Source organism: Hydra viridissima, unplaced genomic scaffold, assembly GCF_058129835.1.
Source record: "Hydra viridissima isolate aposymbiotic clone 2 unplaced genomic scaffold, HvirCarnegie_v1 scaffold_11, whole genome shotgun sequence".
NCBI lineage: Eukaryota > Metazoa > Cnidaria > Hydrozoa > Anthoathecata > Hydridae > Hydra > Hydra viridissima.
This window is the reverse complement of record NW_028324310.1, coordinates 12,327,573-12,350,957: the sequence shown is the minus strand read 5'-3', so window position 1 is coordinate 12,350,957 and position 23,385 is coordinate 12,327,573. Positions and strand designations below refer to the sequence as shown.

Genomic DNA, 23,385 nt, shown 5'->3' with positions numbered 1-23,385 from the left:
GTGTTGGTACGATTTTGAAATTATTCGACTGTTGATTAAATCGATTAATATATTTTTGAAAGTCGACCAAAATCGACAAGTACATTTTTAAAATCGACTAAGTTGACTAAAAGTCGATTTAGTCGAAATAGTTGAATTAAAATTTTATTATAATCATATACTTTAACGTTGCTTGACAATTTACTTTTTTAAAATGCTATGAAACAAACAGAAACTTTAAGAGAGTAAACAAAAAAACCAGGTTGGTATGTAATACTGCCATAATTACACATGCTGTTGTTATATCAAGAGCATTTTCTTTGTTCAATTTTAATTCATTTAATCCATGGCTTACTATTTAACAGACCTTGCCAACGGGTGGCTTGCGTAAAAAACTGGAGGCAAGATCGTTTTATATTTGAAAAACTAGAAAGCAGTTTTACAAAATAAAGACGGGGGTGGTTTTTTTGTAACAATAATAGTTATATAACATTAGTAAATAACTATTATAAAATTAACAAAATTATTTTCATTTAAAATTTATTTGATAGAATTAATTTAAGTTGAATATATATATATATATATATATATATATATATATATATATATATATATATATATATATATATATATATATGCATAGATTTAATATTTGCATAAAATTTACAATAACCAAACACCCGTCATTATTTTAACTAACTTCCAAATTAAAAAAAAAGTTGGTTGAGAGGTGAAGGATTAAGCAAAGGATTTAATTTAGTATTTAGAAAATGGTTCGTCGATGTTGTGTAACAAATTGCAATGGCAATTATAATCCTCAGAATAGAGTTAAAACATTTAGACTTCCAAGAAACATTGAAGAACGAAAACGTTGGGTAGTTACAATACCAAGAGATAATGTTCCTGATACTAATAACACCGTAGTATGTGAAAGACATTAGCCAAAAAATTATTCAACTGTTACTGTTTATGGGAAGCTGAGACCTCGTAATGCTCCGTCAGTACTTGATTGCATAAAGCCAAGTTTAGTTCCTACTGTACCCATGCCACTTAGAAAAACATCAAAAAGACTTAATAGTGTTCGCTGGCAAGAAGAGGATGAGTTAGCAATATTTAATTCACAAGAAAATGTAGAAAATATTAATGTTTTATGTGAAAAGTTAAAAACTAATGAATTTAATTTTGCTATTATTAATTATTTATGCAATGATATATTACGTATTCAGTCTTCAGACTTTTTATAGGAAAGTACTATTCCTAGATTTCTTCTTTGCATAAGTTAAGATCTCACTTTTGAAGCATTTCATTGTGGAGTTAAAATTAGTGTTGTGACTTTATCATCTAACCGAGTTTATATTATGAACAAATTTTCTCATATCCAAGAAGCATTAAGATTTTTAAATTGTTGTGAAATAACACCCAAAAAAGAAGTTGTATATCAACAAATTTTGTCAATGAATAAAACATGTATTGGGGAAAAAAAGTATCCAATTGAAACAATTGTGCGAGCATTTGAGTACTTTTCTCTTTCACGATCAGTCAATCGCATCAGAGAAGATTTTGAACTACCAAGTTTATGTACTTTAGTAAGAAACATCTAAATGTAAATCTTTAGATGATACCACTTATATCAGACATATTTTCCCTAATCTTAGAGATGATAGACAAAAAGCATGCATTTTACTTCTTGATGAGGTTTATGTTAAACCAATGTTGTAGTATCATGGTGGCATAGTATTTGGTAAATCAGTTAACAAATCTCATCTATTAGCAAACACAGTACTGAGCTTTTTGTTTGTAAGATTGTTTAATGGACCAAATATTCTTTATAAAATGTTACCAGTCAGAGAACTTGATGCTGAGTTTCTTTTTGAACAGACAACCCTGATTCTTGATGCAATTAAAAATAATGGGGGCAATGTTGTTGCTATTATCTGCGATGGTAACAGAGTCAATCAGAAATTTTGTAACTTTTTTGAAAAAAAAGAAGCATGGTGCACTAAAGACAATATTTCTCTTTAATTTGATTATGTTCATTTGTTAAAAAGTATACGTAATAACTGGATCACAGAAAAAACTCAAGAACTTGAAATTTATATTAATGGAGAAAAAAAAATAGCACGGTGGGTTGATATTATTGATTTGTACAAGCTTGAAACGAAAAACATTGTTTAAATGTCTAAATTAACTTAAATTAAAGTTTCTGTTTATCCAAAGCCGATTGAAAGACAAAAAGTTATCACTTGTCTGAAAGTGTTTTGCGATGAAACATTGTCAGCATTAAAATGTCATCCAGACCTGCATGAAAATGAAGGGACGATTATTTTCATCTCTAAAGTCATTGAATTTTGGAAAATTTGTAATGTTCACAGTCCGTATGCAGACATTTGTTTGAAAGATTCTAATCGAGCTGCTATTGCTTCTGCTAATGATGAAAATTTAAACAAATTTTCTGCAATGGGTGATTTTGCAATACAAATAAAAAAAAAACAGAAAAAGGACAAAGAGTCAAATTACTAACAAGAGACACTGCTAGTTGATTAGCTCAGACCTGTTATGATTTGGTTCAGTTGTTAAAACATCTTTTACATACAACTCATCAGTATGTATTATTAGGCAACTTTACAACAGATCCATTAGAAAAGCTCTTTTGAAAATTAAGACAAGGCTCAGGAGGAACTTATTTTGTTTCCGTTCAACAAGTTCTTGAAAAAGTAACTATATACCGTACAAAGTTGCTATTAAAGTTTGAGAAAGGTTCAGATGTGTTAGCCAATCTAGGTTCAGATCACTCTTGTCCAAAATGTAAATTTTTACCAAGCGAGGGTATTTGCAACGTTATTGACAATTTACCTGCTCCGTGTGATTCATTGACTGTTGATATAAAAATGTCATTAGTTTATATTGCTGGGTACATTATTCGTGAAGATGAAAATCCAGATGACACCTTTTATTTCTTTGAAGCGTATGGAAATTTTGTAAAGGACATAAATCAAGGAGGTTTAACAATTCCTGGTGACAAAGTTTGTCAATGGGCAACTTACTGTTACATTCTTTTTTATGAAGTATATAATGACACTTGTCGGTCATCACTGTGTAACCTCCTTATGATGCTATCAGAATTTTATTCATTAGGTATGCAAAGACATCATGGATTAAGAATGACAAATATTTTATTTAGTAATTATTGTCGATTCTATTCACCTCGTTCACACGCCAAAGCAGAAGTTGATAAAACTCAGCACAAAGTAAAATTTTTTTAATGTTTTTAACAAAAACTGTAAAAAATAGTGTTTAGTAAACATATCTAGAAAGCTTGTATTTACTTTTTATTCTCTAAAGATTTTATCTCTTTTTTCTCAAAAATTTATTTTTAATACTTAAAAAACCCATTAATAAATTTTGTGGTAAATGCTAATATTAAATTATAGCAAAATATAAATCTATATATAAAATAAATTGTTTAAACATTATTAGTTTTAGATATATTTAAGTTAATTTAAAATTGTTATAAATGTTATTTGTTAGTTATATTATAATGTTAGTTATAAACAAAATTAAAAAAGTAATAGTAATAAATTCATCTTTTTACTTTTTATAAGTTACTTTTAGTAGATATATCATACAAATATTATATTCATGCGAAAATTACCTAACTGAGAATGTAAATTACTGCGAAGTAATATTTTTAATCTTGCCTCCAATTTTTTACGCAAGCCGCGCGTTGGCAAGGCCTGTTATATAGTAAGCCATGATCTAATCTCTTAGATGAATTAAAATCGAATAAACAAACAAAAGCGGAAATTAAAATCACTAAGTAAAGAAAAAAAATACAGATGGGGATTTTATGTTATTTTTTACAAAAACTAAAGCAAAAAATTAACAAAAAATTTTAATAAAAAACCGTGGCGTAGATAGGTGGGGGCAGATGGGGCGGCTAAACTTTTTTTGGGGTTTTAATTTAAAAACTTTTTCGCATCCTTAACTGAGTACCATAACACATTACTTAACATTTTGTTTTAAAAAGCATCAACTGGTTACTATAAATGAGAAAAAGGAAACAGTAATGAAATGTGCTACATACAGTAAGCTAAGAGTTAAGTTTATGTGATAGAGCAAATTAGGTTCAATGTTCAGACATTTTGGTTGAATTAAAAAAACCGCTTTGAATAATGTTCTTTCTCAATCTTTATAAAAAATTTATCTTCATAAGATAAACTAATAATAAAGATATCTCTTTTACACTAACTGGTTAGCATCATAACAATATTAAAGGCTGATAAACTAAATAAAGTGGAAAAATAGAAATAAGGATGTCAGGATGATTATCCGATTAAATCGACTTTTAGTCGATTAATAAGAAACCCTTAATCGATTAAATCGACTATTCGATTTTTCAAAGTCGACAAGTTTCGACTTTCGACTAGTCGATTCTTAATCGATTTAGTCGAAGTCGATAATAACACTAAGGAATTCCATCCGTTGTATCGTGTCTTATTTACTTATTACCCAAGTCATTGTTGAAAATAATTTTCTGCAAAAAAATCAGCCTAGGCAAAGTAAGAGAAATTGCAGTTAAAAGTCTCGAAGCTGCCGGCATTGCAAATAGGAATGACTTTCAGGGTGCAATACCTAAGATGGAAGGGCGGTACAGTTTTTCAGGTACCGAACACTTAACTCAGGCACCAGGTGCTAACAAGACCAAAGAGGTTTTCAGAGGGAAACTTTTTTTGATTTATTTTCTTAATGTTTATTTACTGAATGTTTGGTTTATTGATTGAACTGCTAAAACAGACTTTCACTTTTGAATTTAGAGACTTTTCTAGCCAGTCAAAATCAAACTTTGTAAATATGCAATATTTTCTGACGGATGATGAGGATGATGTATGTATGTATGTATGTATGTATGTATGTATGTATGTATGTATGTATGTATGTATGTATGTATGTATGTATGTATGTATGTATGTATGTATGTATGTATGTATGTATGTATGTATGTATGTATGTATGTATGTATGTATGTATGTATGTATGTATGTATGTATGTATGTATGTATGTATGTATGTATGTATGTATGTATGTATGTATGTATGCATGTATGTATGTATGTATGTATGTATGTATGTATGTATGTATGTATGTATGTATGTATGTATGTATGTATGTATGTATGTATGTATGTATGTATGTATGTATGTATGTATGTATGTATGTATGTATGTATGTATGTATGTATGTATGTATGTATGTATGTATGTATGTATGTATGTATGTATGTATGTATGTATGTATGTATGTATGTATGTATGTATGTATGTATGACCTTTTATTGCACAACGTCTTTTTAGTAAAGGAGACTTAGAGTAAACAATTTAATGATCTATAGGAATCGCTAACGCAAAAATTTCAACATCAACTCTAAAGATTTTGTCGTCCTCTTTTCTTACATCTCTTACGTATTTTAACACTGATTTTTAAAAATATGCTTCAAAACCATTTCTGTATTTTGGTTTCAAGAGCATATTGCGAATTAAAGAAGCATAATGTAAAAGTCTTGATAAAGGAACACTTTCCGGGTTAAGGATCTAAATTAAATATATACTTTGAAGGGATTGGCTAACTTTTACTTCCTTAAGGAGGAGGGATTTTAAACAAGCAGTACTTCATCTCCTATTACTATGAGTGAGAATGAAAGGATTTTTTTAGTTAACAAGAAATTTTAGAACTTTTACAGATTCTAATTTGGCAATTTGAAAGGATATTGGTTTTTATAACGTTTTTTGTTGCCCCCCCCCCCCTTGATTGGGATTGAGAAAACTTAATACCTTTTGCATATTCATTGTGAATTACGCATTGAATATCTTTAAATTGTTTTAAGTGTTCTTACAATTTTGCTTAAAACATTCGAGAAACCACTTTATATGAATACTGCCGATTGGACATTTGATTAGAAATTAGAGATGTGTCAAATACTTAATGATCAGAGGAATTTGTTTTTTTGACTTTGTTAAAGTCACTCCTTTCACTGTTTTGTTGAATTCATAAAATAATCACTTCTTTAGTGACAGTCTATCCTAATTATTAATTTTATCCCCAAGACTCAAGGTCATATGTGTGTAGGAGTTCTTTTACAAATTAGGAGCTATTTTTTGAAGAGATTGTTTCTTGTAAGGTTTTTAAGGAAATAATCACTTCTTTAAAATGACGTATATCCTAATTTTACCCCAAAGACTTTGTGCAAGATCATAATAATCTTAGGCCATTCGAGAATTAGTCCTTTTATGCGTAAACTGTTTCTTGTTAGAGTGTATTTAAGGAATACGAATAAGATAATTAAAAAATTGAATTACATATTTAGAAATACATATCTTGTGACGATGGAAATTGAAAGAAATCATAAAAATTCTTAAAACTTTGCTCATCTCAAACATATAAAGTATTCGGTCGAAGAATAGTGTGTGACAGTCGACTATTGTTTTAGCTACGTTGTTTTAATTCTATTTTAATAAACTTCGTTTTTTGCCGTTAATTAATCCTCTTATCTAATACAACCAAGCCATGCGTTCTTTGTATAATACGTACAGCTTCGTCTGATAATTCACATCAAGTTTCTAATACACCTGAAGGCATAGTCATGAAAAAAAAGATTGTATAATTGATTGTAAGGATGATAAGCAAAAAATTTTAAGCAATTCCTTATAATCACAGCACACAATAACACCTGAATCAGTAAGATCTTATCCAAAAGCTCTAACTCGTAAAAAAAACTAATACAGGCAGAAAAAGTGGGAAATCTAAGATTCTTACTGACACCTCAGAAACAGAAGAAATAAAAAAATTTTATCATTTACGCAAGACAAGACTTGAAACATCATTAGGAATTTAAAAACAAGAAACTTCCAAAATTAGATCCAAACCTCGAGAGCTCTAACGAAAAATACTTTAATCTATGTTGAGTTATGTTAATTTTTAACTGTTTTGATTTTATACAAGGTTTTTTTATAAAAGTTCAGATTTCGTTATTTGTAAAGATTCTTTTAAAAGTTATTTGAGGTTTATATATATATATATCATATAAAATATATATATATATATATATATATATATATATATATATATATATATATATATATATATATATATATATATATATAGAATAATATATAAAGAATCTTTACAAGCAACGAAATCTGAACTTTTATAAATAAACTGTGTATAAAATCAAAATAGTTAAAAGTGATATATATATTCGTAATATATATAATATATATAAAAGTAATGTATATACAAAAGTAATATATATAAAAGTAATATATCCTGAGCCGAATATATATGAATATATATATATTCTTTATTACGTTGTTAACATTATTTAAATGTTCTATAATACCATACTAAACAATGCACTAACGAAAAAATATGTTTTTTTGAAGTGTAAGATTTTAATTAGATCAGTGGATGCTTTAATATTTTTACATAACCAAATTAAATTTTACATAACCCCCTGTTTTATCCTTTGTTAATAATACAAACTTAAACTTAATCCATTTCCATTTACCGGTAAAATTGTGCTTTTTTGAAGTTTAAGGTTTAGTTAGTGATGTAATAACTTTTTTTTTTTTTTTTTTTTTTTTTTAATTTGCTTCTTGCTTTACAGCTTAAATAGCTTCATATAACTTTTGTTTGATCAATTCTTTAGAGTGATTATAAGATGAGCTAGTATAAAAAAAGCAACTGATTTTTACTATTAGAAACTCAAACTTAATTAAATTTAAAGATAAATCAGTTTTGTTTTCAAAAAAAAAATTAATTACTAGTTATTTTTCATTTGCCAGAGATCATTCAAAGCTGCTCCAGGTGTGTTCAAAGCTACCTCAGGTTGGGGCAGTTTTGAACATTTTTAACGCATGTTAAAGAAATAAAAATTCTGATGTAATTATTAGTTCAGAATTTATTAAAACACTGAAGTTTTATTTCTAAATCATTGTTTTGCCTATTTAGAAGAAAAAAAGTGGTTAGAATAATCAAAATATTGATTTATAAAAAAAGTTTGAAAAATTTTCAAAACTGTCCCCCTCTTCACTATTATTAAGTTTAAACCAGGGCTGTGGAGTCGGTAAGCTGCTGTTCCGACTCCGACACCGACTCCGACTCCGACTCCTTGATTTTATCATGGACCGACTCCGACTCCGACTCCCGACTCCGACTCCTTCATAAGTAACCAATTTGTAACAACAAATAGTTGTTTGTTTTACTACAGTTACTTGTTTGTAGCAACAAATAACTGTAGTAAAGTGTTAACATTGGCTATTTCATCACTGATACAAATAATCCAACCACTTAGTGCTTTAAACAATATTTATAAGAAAACAATTTCTGAACAAACAACTTTTCTGAACTCTTGTTATGCAATAAACTCTTATGCAGTCGCTAATAACATTATGAATTTGTCAGTTGGACAATATTTCAAACATGAAACAACTTGTTCTTCTTTAAGTTCATATTCTTTAAGAATCTTTTCTACTAAAACCTGGAGAAATTCGCTGGTGTGATTAGTTTTGGCGTATTTTACTGCCAATGTCTTGGTAACTGCTTCATTTTTTTCAAAAAAGAATTAAACATTGATTGCAAAATAGTTCACTCTGTTAAGAAACACAAAGCGTCCCTTGAGACATTCATTAAGTTCTTCTTTTTGTTTAACAGCTTCTTCAATCACTAATTTTCTTATATTCTCTCTCTCCAGAGAAACAAAGTTAATTGAATACTTACAGTCTTTCTGTTTGTGGAGCAACTCTTTGGTGCTTGGTGGTGGCACGCCTAGCTTTCTACTAAGAATATGTAGCACAGTGCCAGACAATTTAAGTCGGGAGTTAGGGGATCATGAAGTTATATAGTTTAAGGGAAGGTAGAGGAGAGCGCAAGGGAGGTGATATATGATTCTCAGTGATAAGCAGCAAAATACCCTATTGCTTATAACAGTTTTAAAGGCCTAAAAATAACATGTCAAACTTCTTGTCCTCCAGTTGTTGCAAACTACAATTCCCATTGTGTCTGGATGTCCTACAGCTTTCAGACCATCCTGGGACTTGTAGTTTTGTAACATCTATAAAATCCTTATGAAAATTATGAAACTTTGAAAGATTTTTTATAAACCGGAGTCGGAGTCGGTACAATTTTTCCGACTCCGACTCCGACTCCAGCCAAAATGAGCTCCGACTCCGACTCCACGACTTCGACTCCGACTCCACAGCCCTGGTTTAAACAATAACAAATTGAAAACGCCAAGATCATTAGTAAAAACGGTAAAATTGAGGTATCAAATTATTGAGTTAAAGCAAGTAATAAATAACTCCGAAACCGAATGTCAAAATATTCCATGATCACAAACATGATCACATTCTAAATATATCGATTGTAAATATCGGAATTTCGAATTGCACCCAAATAAAAAATATTAATATTTTATATCTTGGTGAAATTTGAAATAGAAAAGAAGAGATAGTTAGAAAAGAAGAATTCTTCTTCTTTAACTATTTCTTTTAAATAAAATAATACTCTTTTACATCCACATGAGCTAGTGTTCCCCTCTAAATTACAGTAAAAAAGATCAAATATATTTGATTATATATATATATATATATATATATATATATATATATATATATATATATATATATATATATATATATATATATATATATATACTTGAACTTAATAAGTATACTAGTAGAACTTTTTACGCTGGTCAAGAATCTTTTTTTAAAATGAAATTTGGCATTCAGGGAAAAAAGCTATGAGTTAAAAGAGGAAACTGAGAACTGAGGGGTAGAATGAAATGCGCTAATTGCTCACTTGTTAAATGCGGCTTTTATTATTTAAATCTCAAGTGACCAATCAATCTCTATAAGTTTGTGTATAAATTTAAAATCGATTATTATTAGTTTTATTCTAATATAAAATATGCCTCGAAACAACCACCACTACTAGCACCAGGAACTACACTATCTCAGCCAATGCCTTCTGAATCTACACCAAAAATAACTAGCATCAGTTTAAAAGTCACCTACAAAGTTAACTCGCCTGCAAACCACCTCTACTATTGTAGTAACTCCGCCTGTTCAAAAGGAAATTCAAAAACAGGTTAAAAAACAATTAAAATCGGCCCATCGCTTGCAGCAGCTTTGCAACAAATGTTTCGCATTCAATATATTGACACAAAAAAACGAAAAAAGGTAGACGTACCAAAGTTCGAAGGGGAGAGTTTCAATAAACCTGAAATACTCGAGATATTGAAAGGTACTGAGAGTAAAAAGCTGTAAAGCAAGCTAAAAAACAAAGTAAGCTTAGCTTTAATGGCGAGCAGCAAATACACCAAGTAACAACAGCGACTCCAACAACAATAACAGCTACAAACCAAGTCAAGTGTAAAAAGTGCCGTAAAGTTTTAGGCGAAGCTTCAAGAAGTCAATTTATGGAATGGAAACAGTGTGAAAATTCAAAATGAAAGGTTTGGCCAACGACTCAAATCATCAAATTTCTCTACAACTTTAAAAAAATAAAATAAAAATAGAAACCTTTTTCTTTTAAAAAAAATTAATTAAAATTCTTAACTATTTCATTCGACCCCATTTTACTCTATGAATTATATATATAAATTATTTAACGTCAGTTTTTATTATGATAAAAACATTTTCTTGTTTGTTTTTTATAATACTTTTCGTAAATATAACACAGCTTTCTTAACTGAAACATAACCGCAGGTTAAATACTTTACCTAGATTTGAAAAAGCTTATGTTAATAAAATAACAAAATTCATCAGCGGTTAAACTCGAAAATTCATCAGTTCGTTATGTTAATGGTTCCATAACAAAGCCATCCATAACAAAAATTGAGCCGTTAAAGCTTTATGCACACGCTGTTTTACAATTGTATATTTTTATTCAAAAGAATATAAATAGACAATTGTAAAAAGCGTAAACAGAAAATATTAAAAAAAAATAAAAACTTACATAATTATCAGAATTTAATATTACTTTAAAATAAAACCTCGTTTAAAAATTTTACAAAACTTTTTTTTTATCTAAATATAAAGTTTCCAGTCGTCTTTGCCCGATCGAAATAACTCATATTTACTAACTTAATATTCCCCCGAAAAAGTTCATTTGCTTATTAATTTGATAATAGGCTTATAAAAAATGCTTCTTCTGTTATAGATTTCTCATACAATTAGTCTCTTATCTACAATTAGTCTATATCTCTCTTTCTCATACAATTAGTCTATATCTCTTATCATAATAATAATCATACATTTGATGAAGAACATCTGATAAAAACAGATTTATAAAAAGTCATAAACATCCATATTTTTAATAAATGTAATTTAACATTTATAAAATAAAATTATTATTTATTTTTTTGAAATTTCCAAAACGAAATTCTATAATGATTGATGAATTTCATTTTCCATTTCTGTTCCGTTAAAGTTTTTGTAACAGCTCGCTAAATAACTTTTTTGTAGACAATTTTGATGAATGATTCCGAAAACATCAACTTAATCTAATCAAACAAATTTCTCAAGCTTCAAAGTATTTTCCCATTCCAACTGTTGATGGATGATTAATTTCGAAAGTATTAATTTGCATTTTATAAACATGATATAAAATTTTTAAATCTTCATAATAATTTCTCATTTCTTAAAAATAGGTAGCTCTTACAATCGCCAATATTGATGGATGATTGATTAAAAAAATACGGTTTGTACTCTATCAACTTGATAATACATTTTTAACGCTTCACTATAATTTCCCATTTTGCTCTGAGAAAGTGGTATTTTTGCATCCAAAGTTGATGTATGATTGATTCTATAACATTACTTTTCACTTTATCAACTTTATCAACTTAACTCTAAAGGTGTAAAACTTTATAATATTTTCTAAAGCCAACAAGCAGTTTGCGGTTGATTCCAATGCTGGTAGATGATTCCAATGCTAGTAGAAAATGGATTCCTAAAATATCTCTTTGTATTTTATAAAATTGATAGTTGATTTCTAAAGCTCCTTTGAAATTTCCTATTCCAAACAGTTAGCTATGTTAGAATTTGGAGCCAATATTGATGGATGTTTGATTCCAAAAATAACATTTGCACTTTATCAACTTGATTATACATATCTAACGCTTCAACATCTTTTGAAAAAAGATTTCTCAATCTTTATTTGATTTTCCCTTTTCATACAAATAAGGTGTTAAATTTTTCATATGTAAACTTTTTTGACTCTTAACTCCATACTTTTTTGTGTTATGCTTTAAATGGCATCAAGTATTTTTATTGCTTCTTGAAAAAATCCGTTATTTGATAATAATGATAGCATTCCTCCATTCTTATGATGAAAAAAACTTTACTCACTATTGATTTGTTAACACAGAAATTGATGGAAGAAATTGATGAATTGTGGAGAAAAATGATGATAAAAATATTTCCCAAAATTTATGTGTTAATTTACGTCTTGTAAATAGGATAATCTTAGAAAATCAACAAATGTTTCGTAGCATTTTTCTGCTATACCTTTGCGTTTTTGAAAACATTTACACGCTAACTTTGTCATTTCATGCATCGTGTATCTGCCATTGTGATCTTCGCGACAATCAAGCAACGAATAGCTTACTAACATTCTTAATGCGCGATTTATCATATACTCATTGTTAATTTTCAGATGTTTAGAAATATCGTAAATAAATTCCTTTGTAATGTGTTGACCATCGCAATACGATAAATGGTTTAAAAGTTCTACCGATTTTTTGTTCGATGCTTCTATCTTCTTTAAAACTAAAATAATTGATGATATTGCAGACTTTGTTTCGGCTTCAGTGGCGATATCTTCCTTGAACATTTCAATTGGATCTAATAGGAAAAGGTCTAAATATTTTTGTAAAGAAACGCTATTGCTGTTTATGTAAAGAATAGCTTGATTGATAGCGAATGGATGATATCGAAGCAGTTTGGTTATTTCTTTCATTTTTTCTTCGTCATCGTTTGTTTTAAGATTTCTTTTCATAAAAACAAACGCGTCTTTATGGGAAAAAGGATTAATCTGTACTTGATGAATATCGGCAGACCATGATTTCCATTGCGAAGTCACTAATGTAAAGGCGCTTTCTTTATTTGAAACGCATTTTTGAAAGTTCTTTAAGCTTTCATAGTCAACGTTGTCGAAAATGAATAACGTTTTTTCTCTCTCAAAATAGTTATGTATTTTTTTAGATAAGACTTCAATATCGAATGATTCGCCTTGAGGCTCTTTTACGCTTAACCTTAATAGGCGGCAGAGATTAGTTATAGAAACTCGCATTTTGTCAGATGCTGCATCCAGCCATAAAATACTTTCAAAATACTGATTATTAATTGCTGCATACTTTCGAGCGAGTTGAGTTTTTCCTACTCCAGACATTCCAGTTAAAACCGTAATTGATTTACCCGACTCGTTTCTTTCGCAAAGGCATTTGTGAATTCGACTAAGCTCATCTTCACGTGAAAAGAACGCATTGGTCGGTGGTAGTACACCAAAAACTGAGTGTCGGGATATCAATTCTATAATACAAAAGTATTTCGTATTTAACCACGCTAAATTTCGATTGAGGATTGTTTAGAAAATATTATTTGAGAGCTTAGTTTCTCTTTGTTAACTGTCTTAATCTTTTCGTGGAAAAACATGAAGAAGTATATCCATGATAGGGAATAGAGAATGGTGAAATATTTTGAAATCAATGTCTAGTATTAGGCTATTGTGAATATGCTATTACTCTTAGTTTTAAACTACGGCAATCATTAACGCTATTGTAAAATATTAAATTTTTATTAGTTTTTTAATCAGAAACCCTATTTCACACGCAAAACGATCATAGTTTTATGTCTAATATGAGAACGTACATGTCCTAAATCTTTTTTTTTTTTCAATTACAAGTTCAAAATTCTAATTGAAATATTAAAAAAAAGAAAAAGGAAAAAAAAAAAAAAAAAAAAAAAAAAAAATGAACAAGGCAATTTTACGTAAGTAATCATTGGTAGAGCTGGCAGCAAGTAAACTTGGGCGGTAGATTTCGAGTCCTATCACAGGTTTTGCTTCCATTTTATATGCTTAAATGACTTATACTCTTAACTAAACAATTAAATAAATGAATGCCATAGATATGCAAATTTATGCACCAAGACAGCAGTTAATATACTGAAAAATACTCAAGGTTTTTGCTGATAAAAATGCCTTAAATTTTTATTTGCAATATGTTTTACTAGAAAAGATGTTGTTTGGTGAATTGAAAAACGCATGATTTTTGTAAATAAAACATTTCTATGTCCATAGAGTTTTGAAATATGAATAGCATTTTTTGTATTTTTATTTTTGGAATATGAACTTTACATAAATTTACCATGAGATGTCGAAAACTTCCGCTTTGACGGCGACAATAAATGTAGGGCTTAATATATACTGCTTAATAAACCTACTTCGTTCACATTCACTGACCAAATCCTGTCTGTTGCAAAAAAGTAATCCGCCTTTCAAATCTCGCCACTTTTTTGACGGATTCTTCTTACGCCATTGGTTTAGTACTTGTATTGTTTGTTCTCGCGTAGTTGGAAATTCTTCATGTACCTTATTGATTACTGAGTCATCAATAAAAAGAAATCGTGCAAGTTTTTGCCAATCATAAATCAAGGAATCTGCAAGCTTCGTAAATACATTTTGAGGAACTTTTTCAACTGAGAGAGAAGGTTTTTTTTTTTGAAAAATTGAATAATTGTCTCAAACAGGAAAAGTAAATAATATATATAATTACCCTTAATATCATCGAACTCATTTTCCATGACAACTTGGTCTTCAATAGCTATCCTACGAAAAAGAAGTTTATTACTTTTTATGATAAATTTTACTTAAAGGCTCTTAAATACATCACCTAAATATTTCCGCGGAAAATAAATGAGTGCAAAAAGACCGGTACTGCGTAAAAGTAAACAGGTGGAGTTTTTCTAATTAAATACAGTTAAGAAACTCTGTATGTTGCTGAACTTAAATTTTTGGGAAAAGAAGCAAAACTTTTTTTCCAGTAAACCTACTTTAGGTGGAATTTACTTTAGTACTGCAGCTTGTAATCCATTGGTACCAATTCATTATTTACTTACTGTTAAACTGGCTTGACTTATACGGTTTCTGCATCTTGAAAATCAAAAGTTTATTGTTGAGAAACCGTCCATGATGTGATTCGCTATAAGTAATTTTAAAACCTTTTTACTACTGGTGATTTGAGAAAACTGAAGGACACTAATAACGTTTTTTTCCTCTTTCCTATAATGTTAGGAAGAAGGTTTCTTGTTTTCTTTAATCCGATTAGTTTCAATCATATATACCGGAAACTTTTGACATTTTGAGGAATATTGTATTTGTTCAGCAGTTTATTGCTATATCTTCTATCTGTCTTTTTTATCTTTTTTCTTTAAAACAGCAAAGCCCCTATCACAACGGAATTAACGGTGTATTTACAATTACTTGGTATTTCCAATCCTCAATTTGGAGAGTACTTCCAGATTCTCAAAATACTTTTCATTAATAGCGAGGCTGGCATTTATATAACTAAATGATTAATTTTATTGCAAAAAATATCATTTGTTTGATGGAGATGGTCCAAGTAATGTTAATACGGCTTTACCCTTTAGTTCAATTTTCATTGTGGAATACAAAAAAAAAACTTTGTGGATTAGAAGGTTATGTATGCTTAAGGCAGTCATACTGATTTGGCGTGAAAGAAATACTCTCTGAACAAGACTTTGTGGATGCTGAAAAATCTGCACAAAGTTAATGGTGATTGCAGCAACGGTTTCACGAGTCTTATTTCTCTTTGAAATTTTTTTCTCTAAAATAGAAAATTTCGTTGCTGGTTTTAAAATTACTATCTTTTTACCCTCAGTTGTGTAAAAATGATTCTTGCTCAGCTAATTTTAACCATATATTTAACCGTTAACGAATGGCTAAATTTGTAGTTAAAACTTAGAAAAAGTCCTTACATGCCTCAGCCATTTTCAATCATATGCTCAACCATCAACACATGATCAAATTTAAAATATTCGTAGCAATTGCCGCAGATTTTGTAAGTACTTTTCTCATAACCCTTAAGCAACCATAAAGGTATGGTAAAATATTGTAAAATTTAAAAAATTAATTTAGAATAGTTTCTCTTTTACAGCAAAAAGGAAAGAAAGCTAAAAGTTATTATAATGAATGTAGAGGTGCAGATGAATGTTAGCATGGAAATTTTAGATGGCTGTGGTGAAGCTAGTATATACAGTCATGGTCAATTAAGGTGGAAGTGTTGCATTAGAACTTAAATTTAAACCATTAAAAAGTAAAGAGATAATGTGATATATTATTGTTCTTTATATATTAAACCATTAACTTTTTTTAACTAAATTTTAATTTGATCACAATGCACTAAACACCAAGCGCAAAATTCATGGTTTGCTTTTATCATATCTCATTAACGAATCCTTTATAAACTGCAAAAGTTTGTACATCTCCGTTTAATGGTGCAAGACATGTTTAACTCAAATCATAAAATCTTAGTTGAGCACTTCCAGTAATGCGAGTGGAATAAAACTCACTGCTTGTTTTCTATTTCACTATGTTTGCACCAAGCGTTCCAGCAGGAACATTGCAATCAATTGATAGATATATCCATTAATTTAGAGCTCCGGCTTCTGACTTTCTTTGATATCCAACTAAAGGTGCATTGATATATTCAGAACCACTTTCAACATGTGGTGAATTACAAGAAGTTGCGTCAATAATTCTCAATTAAAGTTTTGTTTCACAAGAGGAGTTTGCAATCGCGCTAACCCACCTAGCATAAGACGTCTTTAAGACGTCTTTAAGTTATCTTTAAATTGTCTTAAAGACGTCTTATGTTGTGTGGAAAGTGAATTGACAAAGTATAGACAGATGAGGGAAAAAAAGGTCAAATTCAAATATATAGTAAGGGACGAAGATGAAAAAATATCACTCATTTTTAGAGTAGAGAAGAGGCTATTGAAGAATGGAAAAGAGGAAAAAAAGGAAGGTATTAAGAAAATAAAATAGTACACGTAAGTGCTGTGGCGTAGAGTGCTAAAAAAAACTCGACCAAATTAAATCTTAAAGTTCAACAAGACTATATGTTTCATGTAAAGCGAGAGTTGTGTATTTAACTAAATTAAATTAAAATTAAATTAGATTAGATTTAAATTAATTTTTAATTTAATTTGTGTTTTCTTTAGAAAAAGGAATGAAAAAAAAAAAGGAAAAAAAAAAAAAAAAAGAATAAGGAATGTCTTTACTACAGGTTGACTATGTTAAAAATAGAAATAATTTAGTCTCTGAATATCTCAAAGTAAAGAAAGATGTTAATGGATGAAAAACTTAATAACAAAACGCAAAAATATAAAAGTACTCCAGCTCCTTGGGATTTGAAGCTGCCAAATGACAAAATAAATACTGTTAAAGAGTTCAAATATTGTTCAAAAATTATCATTAAAACGGTAACAAAAAAGATGGTAAACTCTTAAATTAAGCAGGAGTTATAAGTGGAATAGCATACGAAAAAACATTTGAAATAGATCCAAAGCTGGTGAAGGTATTGTAAACACTTTATTCTAACAAGTGATGTTTTGACTACTTGACTGCGTATGCATTACTAGATAGGCTTGACTTTCTCATGGCTAAAACAGTTGGTGATACAGGATTTGGGAGTGATTTTGTTTCAGTAAGTGATGAATCAAAACAACAAGTCTTCAATAGAAATGAATTCTGTGAGGAGGGAAAACTAAGTTAAAAACAACGATCGAAAAAACGGACACAAGATGACTCATCAACTCTTCTTAAAAGTAAGCAATATAGCGTAAGAAGAAAAGTTAAATACTACTGGGAAAAGACGTAAACGCGTAAGCTCATCAACCTGCAGCATAAATTAAAAGATGAATAGGTATCGCAGCCAAAAAACAACCAAAAACTATAAAAAGCTCAAAAAAAGAAAGTTTGACGAATGAGTATGGACGGGGATGAGAAAGGTCTTCTTTGGAAGGAGAGGAGAAAAAAAGAAGACTAAGTTTTAAAGAGGAAGTTTCTCTTCTTTTATTCAACTGCGTATCAAACCGCTTGTAAAACTGCTTGTTCATCAAATCAGTTTTATAAGCAGTTTATGAAACTGCTTTGATGAACAAGCATTAATATAAGCTTTTCTTCTTTTATTAAACTGCTTATTAAACTGCTTATAAAACTGGTTTTTCATCAAAGAAAAGTACTTGATGAACAAGCAGTTTAATAAGCAGTTGAATAAAGAAGAAAAAAGATTTTAAAATTGATTAAAGGACCAGAAGTTTCAAATAAAGAAGAGATATTTATAATGAAAAGAAGATACAAAAAAACAGGAGTAATTGATATAAACAGTAAGCAAGAAGCATAAAAGAATATTATTTATGTTATGTGAACGTTATGAGCAAAAGAGTGCTAACCATTACACAATAATAGAACCATTACACAATAATAGAACCATTACACAATAATAGAACCATTACACAATAATAGAACCATTACACAATAATAGAACGTTTATTAGGTTTTGTTGCAAAACAGAATATACTGAGGACGGCACACAGTTTTAGCCCTTTAACAATTAAACTTTGCCAATTCCTAACCAAACTATCCCAAAACCTCGCCCTTTCCTAACCAAATAATCCCAACATCATTAACCCCGATCCCAACCTCCACATTTACCTTTCCACACAACACTAGACCCAAACCTCTCTAATCCTAATCCCTTACCTTCATCTTCATCAAACAACCAATAAGTATTGTAATAATAAAATATTAATGTTAAAAAACACCACCCTCAAATACAAACAAATAATCTTTATGTTTATTAGTAAAAGCACGAATTTAATAGAAAGTATATTTACAAATGTGCTGGTTTCTTTATTATCATTTCTATGTTGCTGATGAGAATTTTTACAGGCAATGAAGCAAAAGTATTGGTTTACATAAATACTGATCGAAATAGCCAGGAAATGGTACGAAATTAAACAGCTATCGTTGGATTATTTAATATACTGACGAGTTTTCAAAGTCTCGTGGATTGAATCAACTATGGCATGAATAGTTTAACTATAGCAGGTAATACTGGTTTTCCTTTTAGATAAGCCTTTCTTACTAAGTCTAGTTTTAAAGGGTATATTTGTTTTAAAAATAGCTTTCCACCAGATCTTTAAATTTTGTAAAGATTGTGATAAAATTATGAATAGTATTAAACATAGATTTACACTCACACGAAACCTACCTATTTTTAAGTCCATCTGTTTTTAAAATACTTATTTCTATTTTTTTTATTGATGTTAGCAAACAAGTAAAGAGTATGAAGTCGTTTCTGACTGACTTTCATTTAAAGATCTACTTTCACCAAATATTCCAGCAAATATTTGAGACTTTGGTTTGTTATTAGTCAGAAACTTGTAAACTATCGGTTTGATGGGTAGAATCAAAGGTTGGAGTATAAGTATGGTTGCTCATACAATTCGAAAGATCTACTTATATAAATATTTCATTTGAAAAATCTGATTAAATTAGCGTAAAAGAGAAAGCAAAAATGTCATTTAGATATATCGCTTCTCAGTGAATGATATATATAAAAAAAATTATTGGAAAAAAAAAACGGAAAAGCTATAAAGATTAGAAGAAAGAATTTAGATATAGCAAGATCAAATAAACCACAATTAAATTACGGAAAATAGATGGACTTGAAAAAAAAACAGATTTGTAGGAAAATTTATCGGATTTGTAGGAAAATTTATCAGATTTGTAGGAAAATTTATCAAACTCTTATTCATGGTTGAGTAAAAACAAAAAAGAATCAAAGATCATGCTCAATAAAATCTGTTGAAATTGGCAAAGAATTTACTTTCTTCTAGCTTGTTCAAACCTTAGTTTACAGGTTTTTGGGTGCTTGTGTATGGAATAATAAAGGTGGAACCAAGATTAAAAGACCTTGAAATTTTCATTTCATTTGTTAAACGAAAATGATATTAAATATTCTGTTTCTAATAAAAATAATGTATGATTAAAAAATGCCCTCGGTAAAAGATTTATGAGTGCTTTAAAAAATTAGACCGAACTGCATATTCGAAACTAAGAAATGCTGAGTTGATTAACTTAAAAGATGATTATGGTAGTGCTCCGCAAAATAGACCGTTTGGAACTAAAGCTTAGGTTAATGGCTTCTTTGGAGCTAATTAGAAATCAAAAACTCATAAGCGTTCCAATAATTTGACGACAATAAAGAAATTAAAAAGTATCCTAAAAATCTGTCTAACTGGTACATTAAAGCAAAAAAAAATCTGTCTAACTGGTACATTAAAGAAAAAAAGAGGTCGAGTTGATTAACTTAATATTAAATAAATATGCTGGAGTCAATTGTTAGAAAGGTGATTATATATCTTTGATGAAAATAAGAAGAACAGAAAGAAAAGATATTAATCATGCTCTACAATCGCTTGAATGATATTACAAAAATACACAAGTTTAAGACAAATAAAAGACGCTTTAAAGAGTGTTACAATTAAAAAATTAAACTCTGCTTTGAAAAATTATTGGAAATGTTTTTGTTATTGATATTGATGTAAAACACCTGTAAATAATCAAATATATCATTATCTGTAATCTTTTTTCGAATCTGTCGAGTTAACAGAAAACATTGTCTGTCTAATAATACAAAAGCAAAGATTAAGATGATTCTAAAATGTAGAACAATAAGAGAAAAAAGCAACAGATAAAGGTTAATTTCACTTTGCAGAAACAGGTTCTGAATTTGATTCTAAAATAGAACAAAATTTAAAAGCTGCATACTTAAAAGGCTTATAAGATACTATGACTCCTAGTATTATTAATAATTTTTCAAACTTGAAAAAGACAACGGAATTGGCTGGTTAATAAAGTCAATAACATTTCTAAAATTTTCTGTCTTCGATTTTTAAACCCATTTCATTCACAAGAATAATTAGATGAAAACAAAAAATATAGCAATGATGAGGCTGTTAAAACAAAATAGTCAAAAAACAAACAATTTTATTCTTCAAAAGTTGTAAGATGTTTAAATTGCCTAATATTATATACGCTGATTTCAAATCCTTTATAAAACCTATTAATATGCGTCAATCATACCGATAAAAAAATTATACATAACAGTAACAAATCATATACCATCCCGTGTTTGTTACTATATAAAGTATTTTGATTATAAAATATGCTCTAGCAAATCTACTAATTGCTCTGCAACTACTGATAATGACTTTTTTGTCATCACAATTGTTAATGCGTTCGTCTATAAGATGTGTGCTTCTAAAAACTAAATTCGTTTTTTTCTTTAAGAGGTAGAAAACTAGGGTGGTGATGGGCGTGATGACAATCTTAGATGAGTGGACCTCTCAATCCCTTGACACAAGCAGCGCAGTTGGAAGCTCAGCTTCTTTCTTTTGAACTTCTTCTTTCTTTTATCAATTATGTTAATCTTCCTCTTTAGGAGCTGCTGTCCGTACAAGTCACATAACTCGCGTCCCCTGGTTCTTCTCTGGGCTGCCACCAGGCAACTTCCCCGTATAAATTAGCATTTTTCTTCCCCGTACAAATTAGCAAGTATTACTTGATTTGGCATCGCATGGCAACCATGACTTGATCCCATAATTTGTTAGATTGCTGGGCGTTAGCATCAGTAGTTAGTATCAGTGTCACAGAATGAAAAAGGTTATCTCTAAATGGAGCTAGTTGCTCATTCACAGTTACGTCAGGTCCTGATTTGTTAAGGTAGTAAAGCAGCTCTATCCGCTTGGTCTCTATCTCTCTTATGACTGTTCGTTTGTCTTTCACGCGTCTTGCAGGTATCAACTTCCGGCCTTCAAATCGAAGCATTCTTGAGTAGATGTATGAGTTTGAGTGAAATTGTGGCTCGGAAAACTGGCCACCCACTCTTACAGTGGATGGCCAGTGACAGCCTTAACTCGGTATTTATATACACATGCTAAGATTAGCAATCTATGTAGATTTGCAGGTCAATCTCATCTATTTCTAGTTATTTTTATATTTGCAAAAGCTCTTCAAATTTAACATCTCTAGGATTGTTTTTTCTACGGTTGTAGTGATAGACAGATATACCTTGTATATCCTAAGATCATCTTTATGGCGTCTTATTCTGTTACTTATTGATCAAAGACAACAAAGATGTAACATTCTGTGGTTTATAAATAATTCTGTCAACTTGATTTTAACTCAATTTGACTCAGATCAATTTTGACCGAAAACCATGCTTGTTCCTTTTTTATTTAACTTGCATATAAATGTGTATAAAAATAGTATTTTATTTTTTGAGCTGTTGAGAGCAGTATATGAAAAATCTTGGGACTTCAATTCAAAAATAACAATTATTGGATTTTTTGAGAGGTTTTAATATAGTGGCGCGTCATTTTAGCTCGAAGTCAACAGGAGGGCTAAAAATCAATTCTTAGGATAAAGAATAAGCAACTTATAGTTATGATATTTGCTTCTATTTTTTACTTTTTTTAGAAGTTAAACTCTTGACGAGAATGAGCACTAGTCAACTTTGTACATGTTCCAAATACCCAATCAGAAAGTTTTTTAGGAAAGCTCTTATGCGATGACTAAAGAAACCGAATATAATATTTTATTATTGAACAGGCTTTGCAGCCTGTTTCATACTGCTATAGTTGTATGAAACAAGCTGAAAATGTTTTCAGATTTAAGTTTGTAACTAAATTTCTCAAATTTAAGTTCTGATATTTGGTTATGTAAATTGCTAATATGTATGAACTTTCATCTCTTTCTGCCTTAACTATTTAACTCAGCAAAATCATATTTCCCTTTTCTTTTTCCGGATTTTTTTTCTAACGAAACTTAAGCTGTTGAAGAATTAGGTGACTAGGTACACAAGTAGAACAAAAATAGATGACGTACAATCAATGGCTTACCCATTAAATTCCTGCTCAAGTGTCTCCATTTTCTTCCAGCCAAAACTCTTTTTTTTGCTAACTTCATGTGAACAGCTTGTTCATCGACAAAACCAGCGTTTATTTCTACCGGTATTCTTGAACTTTTATGATCCAGCTCACATTAACGAAAGCAAAGATGAATCTTTAACCACAACGCTAAATAGAAAAAACTGAATCACGCAAATCACACTGAATCACAATCAAACTCTAAAGAATGAAGAAGATCAATAAAAACATATATCAAATCAGCATAATGTTTTTGTTGGTTTTGCTGAATGAAAAATTACCAAATGAACACTGTAATGAACCAAACGGTTCATTACAGTGTTCAATTAG

At 29.5% G+C, this 23,385-nt stretch overlaps 1 protein-coding gene and 1 pseudogene across 3 annotated transcripts; one reads left to right on the top strand and one right to left on the bottom strand.

Moving 5' to 3' along the window:
- Positions 1–1,022: 1,022 nt before the first annotated feature.
- LOC149882218 (uncharacterized) lies at positions 1,023–3,242 on the top strand (annotated as a pseudogene).
- A 7,800-nt stretch (positions 3,243–11,042) lies between these two features.
- LOC149882217 (uncharacterized) lies at positions 11,043–23,385 on the bottom strand. Of its 3 annotated transcripts, none has more exons than XM_090067031.1 (4): positions 23,029–23,385; positions 14,814–14,866; positions 14,482–14,629; positions 11,043–13,569 (listed from the first exon to the last, which is right to left on the bottom strand). In XM_090067031.1, exons 2-4 carry the CDS (start codon positions 14,832–14,834, stop codon positions 12,476–12,478), a joined length of 1,263 nt encoding a protein of 420 aa, XP_089923157.1. In that variant the 5' UTR covers positions 14,835–14,866; positions 23,029–23,385; the 3' UTR covers positions 11,043–12,475. The 3 variants fall into 3 exon arrangements, with proteins under 3 accessions (XP_089923157.1, XP_089923155.1, XP_089923156.1); XM_090067029.1 differs by having other exon boundaries at positions 11,044–13,569; positions 14,482–14,736; positions 14,814–14,861; XM_090067030.1 differs by having other exon boundaries at positions 11,045–13,569; positions 14,482–14,736.

Bases quoted from the DNA above. Each gene is read 5' to 3' on its own strand.
- LOC149882217 (XM_090067029.1), bottom strand. From the start codon at position 23,095: ATGAAGTTAGCAAAAAAAAGAGTTTTGGCTGGAAGAAAATGGAGACAC. The intron at 14,737-14,813 runs GTAATTATATAT...CTTCTCTCTCAG, and splicing joins TGAGTTCGATGATATTAAGG to TTGAAAAAGTTCCTCAAAAT. The intron at 13,570-14,481 runs GTAGGTTTATTA...TTTGTATTATAG, and splicing joins GGTCAGTGAATGTGAACGAA to AATTGATATCCCGACACTCA.